We start from the raw sequence: 15606 nt of genomic DNA, 5'->3' as shown, positions 1-15606 counted from the left end.
GAGTCACTGCTCAGTGATCCATGAAATCATTTTTTGAACAGAAGAGTGCGCAAATATGAAACCTGGCCCATTAAAATTCTGTACCATGGAAAGCTTCTAATATTTTACATAAATATTATTGAACAGAGATGCCACCTTACATTGGAATCTGCTCTATAATATACTCTATCAGTATCAATTTATAGTGACTATGAACATCATATGTTTAGTTTATTCAAGTTTCAAGTTAAATTAGAATTTGTATGCCGCCCACTCCCAGGGGACTCTGAGCGGCTCACAACAGACAAGAAACATTTAAATTTAAAAACAGAATAAATAAAAATACAATGTTTAAAAATTCACATCACCCATTCCATCTAAGCGGGGCTAGATATCAATCAACAAGCCCTTGGCCTGCCGGAACAGCCAGGTCTTAACGGCTTTACGGAAGGCCGGGAGGAGTGGTAAGGGTCTGGATCTCTGCAGGTAGATCGTTCCACAAGGCCGGCGCAGCAGAGAAGGGCCTTCCCGCGGGGAGTCGCCAGCCGGCATTGTCCGGTTGACGGTACCCGGAGGAGGCCCCAACCTGTGTGATCTTGTTGGTTGTTGGGAGGTAAGTGGCAGGAGGCGGTCTCTCAGGTAGCCAGATCCTAAACCATGAAGGGCTTTATAAGTAACGACTAGAACCTTGAAGCGCGTCCGGAGACCAATAGGAAGCCAGTGCAGCTCGCGGAAGATAGGTGTAATATGTGTTTTCTTTTGATTTCTAGGCCTCTCGACGGATGCTGGATGATGAAATGACTGTGAGTCTCTCTCTACCCAGTGAATCCAATATGTTCCACCACAACAGCACCACCACCATCCAGTGAACAAGAATCAAACTCCACTTATGCTTTGCATATTCCCCCTTGGAGCTGACTATCAAGAGCCATCGCGATTGATCCGCAAGCTTCCTGAATTCATCCCAGGGGAAGACGAGGCAGGTCAGATTGCCCAAGAGGTGTAAAGAGACTGTGAACAAATTCCCACTTCTACTAGAATAACCTAGAACAGTGTTTCTCAACCTTGGCCAACTTGAAGGTCCACAGACTTCAAGTGGCCAAGGTTGAGAAACACTGACCTAGAACAAGAAAGTGTGGCTTAATTTTAATGATCTATGTGCTTGCCATTTGATGAGGTAAATTCAGTGGAAATGAGGGAAGGACTGGTTGCTGATTCTAGCAATAACTGACTCTTATTCCTTTATGCTATATCATGTACAGTAATTTGGCTCTTAGGAATAGAACGGTGTACAAACTTTGGTAAATTGATAATCATTGCTATATGTCAGTGTTCCCCAACCTTTCTAGCTCCACAGAGCAGCGATGGTGGCGGGGCGTGTGTGTTTGGTTTCACATGTGTCATCTAGATCCCATGCATGTGCAATTCAAGCTTTCCATGCTCACCCACTACTTGCGCAGCCTGGTTCCTAAAGGGCCACAGATTGGTACCGGTCCACAGTCCAGGTGTTAGGGACCCCTGCTCTATGTAAACAACTGTATGGATTGTGGAAAGGATACATTGGGATAATATCATCCATGTTGCTCTCAGATCAAACTTATCACAAATGTGATAAATTTTAAAAATCAGCATTTTTTGCTGAGGTCAAAGATGAAATTCTCAGCTGCAATAGAGGAATGTTATATTCTATCTATGTAAATAATATACAAGTTCAGGTTAGTGAAAGTTCCTTGATTGTATAGGCCCGGGATGGCGAACACATGGCACACATGACACTGGTGGCACGTGGAGCAATTTGTCAGGGCACACGAGGCGTTGCCTTGTAAGCTGGCCAGTTCGTATGCCCAGCTGAGTTCAGCCTCTTATAAAGCCATTTTTCACCCTCCCCAGGCTCCAGAGGCTTTATAGGAGCCTGGAGAGGGCGAAAAGAGCCTCCCATGCCCCCCCACCCCCACCGGAGGCCCTCCGGAGGCTTCAGGAGCTTCACTGAAGTCTCCGGAGTGCAAAAAAACCGGCTCTCTGGGCAAACTGGAAGTCACTTCCGGTTTGCTTGTAGGGCCGGTTTAAGCCCTCGGAGACTTCAGGGAAGCCTCCTGAAGGTCCCTGAAGCCTCTGGAGGGCCTCCGGGGGGGGGAGGATGTTTTCACCCCCCCCCCGGCTCCTATAAAGCCTCTGGAGCCTGGGGAGGGCAAAAAAAAGCATGCAAAAAATGGGGGGGAGTGCCTTTCAAGCACGCATGCACACTGGGGGGGGGTCGTGCACAGGTGTGCTGCACCCATAATGCATATGCGCGACTCCCCCTTATGGCACGCAAGCCAAAAAAGGTTTGTCATCGCTGGTATAGGATATATATTATGTGTTTAAATGACTTGGAAACCCCCAGAAGGAGAATATCTGCTTTAAAAATGCAGTTCTACTACTCTTGTGCAAATCTGGATGGCCATAAGCTAAGCAATGCTGTGTCCCACTTTTTAGGAAGGCAATAGTCAAATGATGACAGAGACAGGCCTATGTCTTAATTAACTGTAGCCCATAGTTAGCACTTGGCACTTCTCTAAGAGGTTTACAAAATCAGCATATCACACACCCCCCAACAATCTGGGTCCTCATTTTACAGACCTTGGAAGGATGAAAGGCTGAGTCAATCTTGAGGCAGGGAAAATCGAACTGCTGAACTGCTAGCAGTCGGTAGTCGGCAGAATTAGCCTGCAATACCGCATTCTAACCACTGCGCCACCACAGCTCTTAGTCTGATTGATGTTTATTTTATCTATAACTTACTTGGAATTCCTTCTTCTGGCAGTTCTTTGTGTCCTGCAGCATCAGTTAGGCTCTCTTTCCCGACTTCTCACTGTTTATTGTTCTTACTGTTCTCCTAACAGTGAGAACAATTAACCAGCAGAATGTCTTGCCTTCAGAAGTTGTGGGTGCTCAACCATTGGAGGCTTTTTAAGAAGAGATTGGACAGCCACTTGTGAATGAATGAATTGAATTGAATGAATTTATTATATTTCTATGCTGCCCTTTTCCCCGAAGGGGACTCAGGGCGGCTCACAACCCAAGTAAGGGGGGGGGGGTACAAATAAGGAATAAAAAGAACACAAACAAAACAATACCACAATTTAAAACACTCAACAACCATACCATTCGAGGGGGGACAAAAGCTCATTAGCCCCAGGCCTGTCGGAACAGCCAGGTTTTAAGGGCTTTGCGAAAGGCCTGGAGGGTGGTGAGGGTTCGAATCTCCACGGGGAGCTCGTTCCAAAGGGCCGGAGCAGCCACAGAGAAGGCCCTCCTCCGGGTGGTCACCAGTCGGCATTGGCCAGTGGATGGAATTCGGAGGAGGCCTAATCTGTGGGATCTAATCGGTCTATTGGAGGTAATTGGCAGCAGGCGGTCTCTCAAGTACCCAGGTCCAATACCATGAAGGGCTTTATAAGGGCATATTGTCCGGAATGTTATAGGGTCTCCTGCTTGAGCAGGGGGTTGTACTAGAAGACCTTCCAATTCTGTTATTCTGAGTTACCAGCCATCAAAGCTCAGGATCTTCTTCATTGAGATTTTTCTTGTGTCTAATCTTCTCTCCTCATAGGCTGCAGTGGGATCACCAAGCCAACCCAACCAAACGGAGCCGAAGGGGTTCCCCATTATGCAGAAGCAGACATTGTGAACTTGCAGGGAGTCACAGGCAGCAACACCTATTCTGTACCTGCAATCACCATGGACTTGCTCTACGGCAAAGAGGTGGCTGTGGCTGAGTTCCCTAGGAAGCTGCTGACTTTCAAGGAGAAATTGGGAGAAGGGCAGTTTGGGGAGGTAAGAGCTTGCTCCCCTGGTTCTTTACAGTAGATATATCTTCAAAATCTGGGTGGAAATAAATCATAACATTGATGTAAATTTATGCTACAGCAATTCATTATTTCTTTGCTTTCAATCAGTGTATGCAGGTAGTCCTTGACTTACAGCAGTTTACTTACTGACAGCTTGAAGTTACAACAGCACTGAAAAAAAGCGACACGTCATCATTTTTGACATTTATTAGCATTGCAGCATCCCCATGGTCACATGATTGACATCTGGATGCTTGACAACTGACATATTACGATGGTTGCAGTATCCTGGAGCTATGTGTATCCCCTTTTGCAATCCTCTGACAAGCAAAGTCCATGGGGAAACCAGATTCATTAACAACCATCTTACTATAATTAGACAGCTGTAGTGATTCACTTAACAAACGTGGTAGGAAAAGTCATAAAATAGGGCAAAACTCACTTAACAAGATTCTAGGTAACAAAAAGTAAATATAGTAATATTTTCTTGATTTGAAAATCCTCAATGGATCAATTCCTGGTGACCCAGAGAGTGAACTATTTTTTATATACATAAAGTTTTTTATTTTTTCATTTTCATAACATATAACCACATGTATACTATTACATAGCCAACATTGTATTGTATTATTAAATGTTTACATCAATTCGTCTTAGCATCAACTCCCAAAAACAATTATTGGCTTTTCTGCTCTCCATACACCATATTTGTACCTTATCCATCACTTTCTTCTCCCTCTCTCCTCTCCCTCCCTCCCTCCTTTCTTCCCTCTGTCGTCCTTCTCTTCTCTACTTCCCCTTCCTCTCTCCTTCTCCTCTCTCCCCTTTCTACTCCTTCTTTCTCTCCTCCTCTTCCCTCCTCCTGTCCTCTCTCCTATCCCTCTTTTCTCCCCTTACCTCTCTCTTCTACGTCACACTCTTCATCTCATTTATTTGGTGTATTTCAGCTTCTGAGTGAGCTTCATTTTATGTTGATGGTATTTATAATTCCTTTTCAATAAACATATTTAATTTCAACATATATCTTCCTCCTTTTTTTAAAAAAAGAGAAAAAATGTATACATATATAGTCATTGTGCCCAGCCTAATTTTGGCCAAGATGTAGACCTGGTTACAATTCTCAGCTATTCTCATCATTAAAGTTATATACTTATGCATCCTTACACACCCCCCCCCCACTTTGTAATTCTGTCTTTAAATCTCAATAGTTTCCCATTGTAAGTATATTTCATGTTCCCTCTCCATTTTTCCATATCTTGGTTTAGGTTACCCTTAATTGTCTATAAATAGCAATCCTTACTGTTCAATGTTCATTACAATTCCCTTAATCTATTATGTAGAATAACAAGCAGTAAACATCTCACTTTGTTCATCTTAGAAGTTCTATATATGTCCATGTTTTGTATATTTTAACCCATGTTTAATTGTCCTTCTATTGTCATATTCAATCAATTAGAATTATCATGTATAAAAGTGAATCACAAACCTCTGCTTTACAATCTCCCCATATCAGTTTCATATTTGTCCATATTCCATATATTTTAACCTTTATTTAATTATCTTTCCATTATCATATTCAATCAGTTAGCAACTCAATTTTATTCTCATATTTAGGAGTAAACCACTTATCTCAGCTTTATATTTTCCCATATAACTATTTCTAGGTGTCTGATATTTTTCCTAATAAGTCTTTTGTCCCACTTCTCTATTCCTGTCTTCTTCCTTTTCTTTGTTTTGACACGTCTACCCTCTTCAATTTTCCCCAAGCCACCATCAAAGAAATCTTTTATATTTCCCTTTGTTAGGGTGTAACCTCCTTCTTCAGTTTTCCTTATGCCACTGTCAACCTCTGAAACATCTTTTGTCTGCTTTTTATTTCCTTTTGTTGGGACACATCCCCCCTTTTCAATTTTCTCTATACCACTGCCAAACCCAATTGAGATTTTGTTTGCTTTTTATTTCCCACCATTTCTACCCCTTCATTATCCCTCCCTCCTTCTTTTCGTTTTTTTTAAATACCTGCTTGAGTTCAGAATTCTATTTAGGTTTGATTTTAATGATTTATGGACATTTTTATAATTTCATGTAGTTCTAGAAATTCACACCTTTCCATAATGTCCAGTTCCAAAGTTACAGTTAATTATGCAGTTCTTATTTCAGAGTTCTGGTTCACCTTAAATTGATCTAACTCAGCTGCTGTGGAAAAGCTCAAAGGGAGCCAACTTGGTCTTTTGTTCTTCCTTAATCTCCAGTTCCAAAATTGCAGTTAGTTATACAGATCTTATTTCGAAGTTCTGGACCACCTTAAATTTAGCTAATTCAACTAGTGTAAAAACGGAAGAGAAGGTGGAGCCATCTTGGTCTTTTGCAGAAAAAAAAGAAAAAAAACCATTGTATTTTCCCAGTTCTTGATTTTTTTATTTTTTTTCCCTTGCTACCTTCCATCTCTTGTTGCTCAAAATATATTAATTGGAAAAAACTTGCATACAGCCAAATTTGGGTATGTTTCTTGTCTCCTGCTTTTCCAAGTTCTGATTTATGGCAGTTGGTTAATTAAAACTTCCCACATAGGCAAGATTGGGTTATCAGTTATCAGTGAGAAAGTAGTGCTTTTTTCTTGATTTTTCTCCCTTGTTGCATTCCACCTCTCATTAATTGGAGTTGCTTAAGATATATTAGTTGGAAGAAATTCAGACGAACTAAATCACTTCGGAATGTTTGGTTCCTATTTCAAATCCAAAACCAAATTTAGAGTTTGTATTTGAGTGGGTTTGACACGTCTCTACTTTCTCCCTTTCTGTCTGAATTGTTTCAAACAGATGGCTTTTTGGGGGGGCTAGTGTTTCAACCCAACATTTTTCCTTTCTTTCTTTTCTTTTGCCAAAATCCAGATCTGGATAATATATTAATAATAATATTAATAATATTAATATTATTTGTACTCTCAAGATTCTTTGCCTTTTCCAAGTTTTGATTTATGACTGTGGGTTAAATGAATCTTCTTACTGGTGTTTCATCTCGTCCTCACATTCACCGTTGCTTTGCTGGAAGCCAGCTTCTTGGGCAGCCATGTTGCCATGCTGCAGCCCCTGCTCCGATTCAGAGGGCAAATCTCTGCCCTGCGAGGGACCTATTGCCTCCCTCTGGGTCTGATGAGATGCTGCCCCTTCTTCACCTCCCCCTCCAGGAGGGGGTTCTGATTCAAAAAGAATCTTGGAATAGGTTTGTGAGACAGGGTTCATGTGAGGCTTTTGAGAGGTCACTCCCACACACACGTCTAACTCAGAGTGAACTAATTTTTGAGGTTAGAAAAAGTCTCATGTTAGATTATACAAGTTTGCCCCTCATCATAAACATATATCTTTGTCTTTCAGTCTAGAAAGCAACCACCATCCATCTCCTGACAGGATCCCTCACTATGAACTCAACAGTGTCAGTCTTTACAGTACTTGGTTCCCTTGTCACCAACCATTACTTTTGTCCATTATTGTGTAATAAGTGTGACTATTGCTCATTTTACCCCGGTAAATCTATAATTTGAAAAAGTGTAGATAGCCATAAAATAATTACTGTTTTGCAACAAATTATTAGTTTAGCTCTTAGATTGAAACAAACTTCCTTCTCTTTCCAATTCAATTAGCAAAAAAAACCCAGTGAAAGCACTGGTAATACTTGGATATAAGAATGATTAAACCGATAATGATATTTCTTCCGTGCAAACCAGGGGTGGGTTTCAACCGGTTCGCGGCGGTCCCTGCGAAACGGTTGGTCGGCGAACCCGGAAGTAAGTAACTTCCGGGAACGGCGACTGGCCCACCCGCCCGCCCGCGCTCCTTACCCGGTTTTGACGAGTTCTGCGTTTCTACACATGGGCAGGACGCATACAGCGCCTGCGCGATCCTCCAGGAGCAGCTGGAGCATTGCACAGACGCTAGTACGCATGCGTGTGCTGCGCGCGTGCACGAGGACGCCGCCGGCCCTGTTCCAACCGAACCGGTTGGAACGGGGCGAGAAACCCAACCCTGGTGCAAACATTTCATACTCTAAACAAGAGTCACAAGAGCTTTCTATGGGAGGAGAAACAAAATTATGTGCTAAAGAACTGGGCTAACCTCCAGCAGCTGTAACAAATAAAGATGCCTGCCTGTTTTGGCATTTCATTTCCTGATTCTTTTGCCCAGCTATTAACAATTTAATCTTTCCTCAATCTTGGGACAACAATTTCCAATGGCCTATTTGATACATACTGTATGCTGATTCTTATGTTCTGCCACCAGATGGACACCCCTGCCTTCCAAATGGCCTTTAGCCTGAACTCAGTAGTTTTTAAAAAACTCCACTGAAAAATAGCAAAGTTCCTAGCGAAGACATAATTCTACCAGAATTTTTAAAATTTAATCCTGCTATCTCTAATAGTTTGCCTTTTTTTCTGCCACAGATAACTCCATACAAATTTCCAAAGAATGGCTTGATTCTATCAATTGGGACAAATTCTCCTGACAGTTACCACCCTATTAATCTCTTTTCTGTAATGAATAACTAACATACATCCATTTTTATACTATAAACTTCTGGAATGGATTATTTCTGAGACATCTTAGCCACACAACAGGCAGGGGAAATTCAACTATGGATCAAAGTACAAGACTATACCACCTAGCTAAGACATATTACATCTTCCCAAAGATAGCTTTTATATCACTTTCATAAACCTAAGTTGGGTCTTGATGCCATGTGAGAGATTCTGGAGGAAATAAAAAGATTACTTGTACAGACCTAACTCAATCAATCGTTATCCTAAAAGGTGTAAAACAAAGTTGTAGTCTTGCTCCATTGTTTAATCTATAGAGTAATGATTTTGTTGATGTAAACCAACAATAAACTAGAATTTTATTCATCATCTCTCACCCATCTTCTTATTCCCTTTCTTCTCTATGCTGATGGCTACTGTTTTTGTAACCCAAAACGCATAGATGCTTTGAAAGTTTATATTTGTCCTTTTTTAAAAAAAAAAACATTTTGCATAATCCTAATGTCAACTTTCAGTTCTATTCACTTTCCCCCTTGTTTACATCTATGTAATCTATTTAGATTTATCAAAGCTCCTCTCATATACACTTTACTTGCATCCCATACAATTTCCATAGATGTACCCTTATTCATATTAAAAACAAAGTATTCTGCTAACAATTTTTATTATTTTATTATTTATTCATTAATATATTTCTCATGTCTACATAAATTTTCATTCAATCTCCAAAACCTTCTTGCTTGCGTCACCCCTCCCAACTCCATCCAAACTGGGTTATGATCTGATGAAACTCTGGCACATATCTTTATCTTCTTCACCCTAGAAAACAAATCATTGGTAATTAGTTGATTGTTGTTTTTTTAATTGTTGATCCATTCGTCTGGTAATCACACAGTTTTGTCTTTGTTCCTTGGCTCCTTGTACTTCTGAGGGAGAAAGATGATCCATCCTTGTTGATAGTTGTGTAGTTTGCTGTCTATCTTGTCCTTCTTGTTCTCTTTCGCTAGGTCCAGGTGAGGCAGGATGTCCGGCCTTCAAGATATTATGGTAAAAGTCTCGAGCTTTCCATACTGATTTAAGACGGTATCTTTGCCCCTCAAAGATGAATGATAGTCCAACTGGTGCCTCCCATCTGAACTGTAGCTGACGATTTTTAAGCTCTTCAACTAAAAAAGCATAGTCTTTCCTGGATCTTAGCATTTGAGGTGGTATCTCTTTCAGAACAATCACTTCCTGACCCCCAATTTGAAGCTTAGTTTTATAGGACTCTTGCAATATCATATTCCTCATGTCTCTTGTAGTAAAGTAAATCACAATGTCCCATGGGAGCTGCTTCTGTTTCGCCAGCCAGAAGTTAGCACGATAAACCTTATCAATTTGCCAATCATAATTTCCCCCTGGCCTTCCCAACAGATTATCGAAAGCTTCTAAAAGAATCTGTTTCAAATTCTCCTGATTGTTTTCACGCAAACCTCTTATTCTTAGTGCAAAGTCCATTTGTCTATACTGTAGCATAATAATTTCTTTATCAGCATTTCCAACTTTTTGTTGCACCACATCAATTTTCGATACCAAATTAGTATTGGCATCATTAAGATCTTCTAATCTGTCTTCAATTTCCGAGACATATTCTGTTAACAAATTAACAACCCCCAATATATCATCCCTGATCTTCTGAACCCGAGTCTCAAGTTTATCAGACAGTTCTTTATGCGGAACAAATATCTCCTCCTTAAGTTTTATTTCCATCATAGCTACATGAAAAAGGATAAAGTTTACTCCTCAGTTATTTTTGTAAGGTATAATTACTGATTGTACAGCTGTAGAGATTAATTTGATTTTGCACTTAATAACTGTAGTTAGATTGTCGGTGGCGCAATACTGGAAGAAGGAAGACTTGCCTATAATTCAAGAATGTAAATATGGGACTAAGAAATTCCAGATAGCTTATGATTAAGATCAGGAATGATATAAACTGTTTAAAGTTAGCTTACAAGGAGGAGCTAAGCTCAATGTAAAGATGTTATCAATTTTCTATTCTTTTTTTCCAATATATTTCAGACTGTTTTTGTTAAAGATTTATACCGTGTACGGGTTCTGGGAAGTCGGGGGAGGGAAGGTTGGGGCGGGGGTTGGGGGGGAAGGTGGGAGGGAGTGAGGTTTGACGAGGGGTGTTACATTTTAATGTAATATGATTACACATGTATACTGTCTTCTCTTATTTTTTTCTTTAGAACTAGGATATGTTAAGTATATTGTTATGGAAGTATAAATACCATCAACATAGATTGGAGTTTGCTCAGAAGTGGAAATACACCAAGGAGAGGAAGAGTGGGAAACAGAAGGGAGAAGAAAGATGGGAAGAGAGGGATAGGAGAGGGTAAGGGGGGAAGATGAGGAGGATAAGGAGGTGTGGAATGTAGAGAGAGGAGAAGGAGAAAGGAAGGGGAAGTAGAGTAGGAAAGGATGCTGGAGGGAAGAAAGGAGGTAGGAGAGAGGTAGAAGAAAGAGGTGTACGGAGAGCAGAAGAGCTAATAATGGGTTTTTATCTTCTTGGGTGTTGATGACAAGAGGAATTGATGTAATTACCACTTAATACAATAGGATACTGGCTATGTAATAGTATACATGTGATTGTATGTTATGAAAATGGAAAATAAAAAAGTATATTCTGAAAAAAAATTATATTTGTATTGTCATAGGAAACATCTTGATATTAATTGCTCTAAAAGAAGGATCCAAATATTTTTCAGAAAGTGCCCCAACTCCATGATTAAGTGGATGATCAAATGACAGATTTATTGACCATGTTATGACTATTAGATACTCACTTTCAATCCTCTATTTGTTTGAGCAATGAAGCAATGGAGCTTCTTTGGGGGCTTGTAAGAGCCCCCAAAGCAAATATTAAATATTCAAGACAACATAGCAACAATCACATACCAGCAGCTATTAAACAATTTAAGGATAAAGTTTTGATTTGAACCAGATATATCTGCTGATGTTTCTTCAGTTTTAAGGGATAATATTATTCAATAAGGGACGTGTTGGCTCAGTGGCTAAGACACTGAGCTTGTTGATCAGAAAGGTTGGCAGTTTGGCGGTTCAAATCCCTAGAGCTCCCATTACTTGTCCCAGCTTCTGCCAACCTAGCAGTTCGAAAGCATGTAAAAACGCAAGTAGAAAAATAGGGACCACTTTGGTGAGAAGGTAATAGCGTTCCGTGCACCTTTGGCGTCTAGTCATGCCGGCCACATGATCACGGAGAGTTCTTCTGACAGCACTGGCTCTTCGGCTTTGAAACGGAGATGAGCACTGTCCCCTAGAGTCAAGAACGACTAGCACATATATGTGAGGGGAACCTTTACCTTTATTATTTAATACTGCAGTTAGATAACTAAAGACACAGGATCATTTATGTTGCTCACAAAAGTCAAGGATTAATCATTAATCTCTGAGATATAGAATGGCACCGATCAGATTTTTCTAGGCGGTCAAGTTGCCCTTTTCTGTTTAATATCTTTGAAGATAATAATTGTTTTGTCTGTGAGACTTCTCTGTTTAAAATCCTTGAAGATAATAATTGTTTTGTCTGTGAGTCTTTGGATAAAGGATAAACACATTGGAATGAAAAACAGATGATCTTAACATTCCCAAGTATATTTGACCCTGAAATTAATAGTATTTTGGATGCATTCCTACTCTTCACAGAGAATAAGAAATGAGATCTTACGGGGCTTTTTGTTAAAATCAAGACCTTCTGTCTATGTAAGCAAGGGTGACCTGTCAAACCACTTATGCCTGTTGCTTTTTCCTCTAGGTTCACCTCTGTGAAGTGGAAGGAATGGAGAGATCTGTGGACCAGGATGCTTTTCTGGATGGTAGTGTCACCCAGCCTGTCCTACTAGCTGTGAAAATGCTGAGAGCTGATGCCAACAAGAATGCTAGGTGCTTGGAACAAACAGAAGAAGAAGAGGCTGAATACAGCTGCAGTTCTCAGGGTTAAACGGTGGAGTCCTTGGTCTTCTGAGAGCTTGGCTGTTTTCCCAGAGATGTTTCATTACCTGACTAGATATCATTAGATGTTACTGAGTCACATAATGAAAAGTCGGCAAGGAAACAATCAAGCTCACAGAGCATCAGTCAATGGGCATAAGCATTTTTGTTGTTATACAGAACTGACCGAAAAGTAAAAAAAGTCACACAATGGGTTACATTTCCAATACAGTAAACTGGCACAGGACATTTCTAAATCTTCATGTTAAAAATGTTTGTTATTTCATGGCAAAAATTAGATAAAATGTTCAAAACTGACCCTTCAGATTGGGTTTCTCCAAAGATAAGGTAGTAACCCCGTAAGTGTGAGTATTTAAGGCTTTATTCCAATGCACGGAGATAAAATAAGGTTATGGCATTCTGAAATGCAGGGAAAAAGAAAGACTCTGTAACTCTTCTGCTTGCCAGGGAACTTCAAAACATGGATGGCGAGTGGGCTGCCAGCTTGATTTCGCCAAGGGCAATTATGATACATTTATCTTATTTTTCTTGACGTACCTAATCTTGCCAAAGATGAGACTATCCCAAGGTTAAAGTGTATTGAACATGAGAAAGAGCATTCCCTCTACCCAGGTGTTCTAGACCAAAGACAGGTCAAAAACAGAGTATAGGTTTCTAATGGTTAAATTAAATACTTAATTCTGTACTGTATACTCAGTCATTACATGGGAATATAGGGTTCTATGCATGTAAGGAAAAATATGGTCCACATCACTATCTCCAACTGATTTTCTACAGCGTTACTACCAAAGGTACAATCATTTTAAGAGATTGGGGGGCATTAATTTTCAATTCCCCCTGTTCCTGATTTTATTATCAATTAAGGCAAATATAATGTATAGCATAATCGTCATAAGAATCGATGTATTGCAAAGGTTTCGCCACTTCCTTCATTTCAGAGGCACTTATGCTGGAAGCCGCCTTGGTACATTGTGTACTTCGTTAATTAATATTCATGTTGGGGTTTCAGCTGCTGTTTGAATTTTTTGTTTCCTGCTACCTAAACAGCCTGGGCAAAGAGGGAAGTCAAAGGGATTCTAACAGCTTGTTGCCAGTCCAAATTAAAGAATAAATTGTTGGTAAACTGACCCAGTAAACTAATGCCATATATTAAAATAATACACATACCGGTAGCTTGTACATAATGCTTTTGAATGTTCAAACATCTCACATATATTTGCAACAGGTTGTTGGGTTCTACCCCATACTAACTAGTTTTCTTGAAAACAACATAGCTCACTAATTTCACTTTTACATTGCTTTTGTTTCTGGCAGGAATGACTTCCTCAAAGAGATTAAGATTATGTCCAAGCTGAAGGACCCCAATATAATCCGTTTGCTGGCTGTGTGCATCACTGATGACCCTCTCTGCATGATTACTGAGTACATGGAAAATGGTGATCTCAACCAGTTTCTGTCTCGCCAGGAACCCCAAAACTTAACAGAGAGCTCTACTCCTCCTGTCAGGTAGAAAATAAGGACTCCCTCAATTCTAGCCTGTACAGTTTTTCTTGTGAGGTAGGCCTGTTCCATTTTTCAGTTGGACACCTATCTTAGTCTGAGAATATATGTGTATGATAGGAATGTTGCAAGGTTTTTTTGAGGCTTTAGTTAGAGCCAAAAATGTAATTATCTCTTGGCTTTGGGAAGATTATTTATTTATTTATTTATTAGACTTATATACCGCTTCATGGGGCTTTCAGCCCTCTCTAAGCGGTTTACAGATTTTTTTTAGCAAATTGAGTCAGCATATTGCCCCCACAGTCTGGGTCCTCATTTCACCCACCTCGGAAGGATGGAAGGCTGAGTCGACCTTGAGCCGGTGAGATTTGAACCGCTGAACTGCAGATCACAATCAGCTAAAGTGGCCTGCAGTTCTGCACCCTAACCACTGCGCCACCTCGGCTCTATATAATAGATTAGAAGACTTTCTTCAAAATTTATTCACCCTCTTCTTCTTTGACCTCTGCTAATAGTCAGAGGAAAGGAAGATTGTGCCAATCGTCCCATTTTGCACATCCAAAAAAGAAACTCCTGGCATGTAGGAACTACGAAGAGTAAAACTATTGAAAGATCCATTTAGGCACAGCAGAAGCAAAGTCAGCTCTGAGGTTTTCCCATGAAATCCCACATAGGTAAAACTCCCATTTCACCCCTGGGCCATCCATAGTACATCGCCCACCAATTACACTCAGTACTTTTGTATTGGGAAAACATTTTGAGTTGGCTGGTAGCTCCGAGAACTTGGCCTTGGTGCGTATCTCCTCTCCAGCAGCAGAAGGCTCTCATGCATTCCGTAGTCTTCTCCCACCCCACCTAGGAATTTACTAACCCGCCTCCTATTTCTGTTTGGCAAACTGCGAGTTAGAAGTTGATGCAAGCAACGATGAAAGGGAGTCAGTTTTCACAGATTGTTCCTTATGGTTTGATTGCAAATCCTTATCGAGATGGCTGTTTGCCTGTCAAAAGAAAAGTTGCACTGCTAAGCATGGTGGAAACATAGCACCCAGAATTAAACTAGATAATATGTTAATTGTGCACCATGCTGTTCTACTCAAGTTTTAATTCACTTTGTTGCTAAATACATAGTGCGCGATCTGTCTGGGAATCCTTAGGCCTAAGGAACCTCAAGCTTCCTTAAATTTCTTATTGTATAATTAAAATTTCACCCCTAGCCATGAGAGATTTCTATTTGTTTTTTTAAAAAATTACAAGTAGTCCTCAACTTACAGCTATTAGCAATAGAAGTTAGATTTATATACCGCTTCATAGGGCTTTCAGCCCCTCTCTAAGCGGTTTACAGAGTCAGCATATCGCCCCCACAGTCTGGGTCCTCATTTCACCCACCTCGGAAGGATGGAAGGCTGAGTCAACCTTGAGCCGGTGAGATTAGAACCGCTGAACTGCAGATAACAGTCAGCTGAAGTGGCCTGCAGTACTGCACACTAACCATTGCGCCACCTCGGCTCTATTCTCTTAGTGACCATTTGAAATTTCAAAGGCACTGAAAAAGTGCTTTATGACTGTTTTTCACACTTGCAACCATTGAAGCATCTCCATGGTCGTGTGATCAAAATTTGGGTGCTTGGCAACTGGTCAATGACTGTTGCCGTGTCCTGGAGTCACACGATCACCTTTTGTGGCCTTCTGAAAAGCAAAGCCAATAGGTTTATTCGATTTATATGCCGCCCTTCTCCCAAGGACTCAGGG

At 40.5% G+C, this 15606-nt stretch overlaps 1 protein-coding gene across 1 annotated transcript in view; it reads left to right on the top strand.

The window, feature by feature from the left end:
• DDR2 (discoidin domain receptor tyrosine kinase 2) overlaps positions 1–15606 on the top strand; it is a 67097-nt gene that overhangs the window by 45483 nt on the left and 6008 nt on the right. The window contains 6 exon segments of the mRNA XM_032226112.1: positions 750–839; positions 841–876; positions 878–962; positions 3572–3795; positions 12161–12288; positions 13672–13863. Of these exon segments, the coding sequence (XP_032082003.1) occupies positions 750–839; positions 841–876; positions 878–962; positions 3572–3795; positions 12161–12288; positions 13672–13863 (755 nt within the window).

This window comes from Thamnophis elegans, chromosome 11 (assembly GCF_009769535.1).
Source record: "Thamnophis elegans isolate rThaEle1 chromosome 11, rThaEle1.pri, whole genome shotgun sequence".
Taxonomy (NCBI): domain Eukaryota; kingdom Metazoa; phylum Chordata; class Lepidosauria; order Squamata; family Colubridae; genus Thamnophis; species Thamnophis elegans.
The sequence above is the reverse complement of the archived record's forward strand: the minus strand, read 5'-3'. Positions and strand labels throughout refer to the sequence as shown.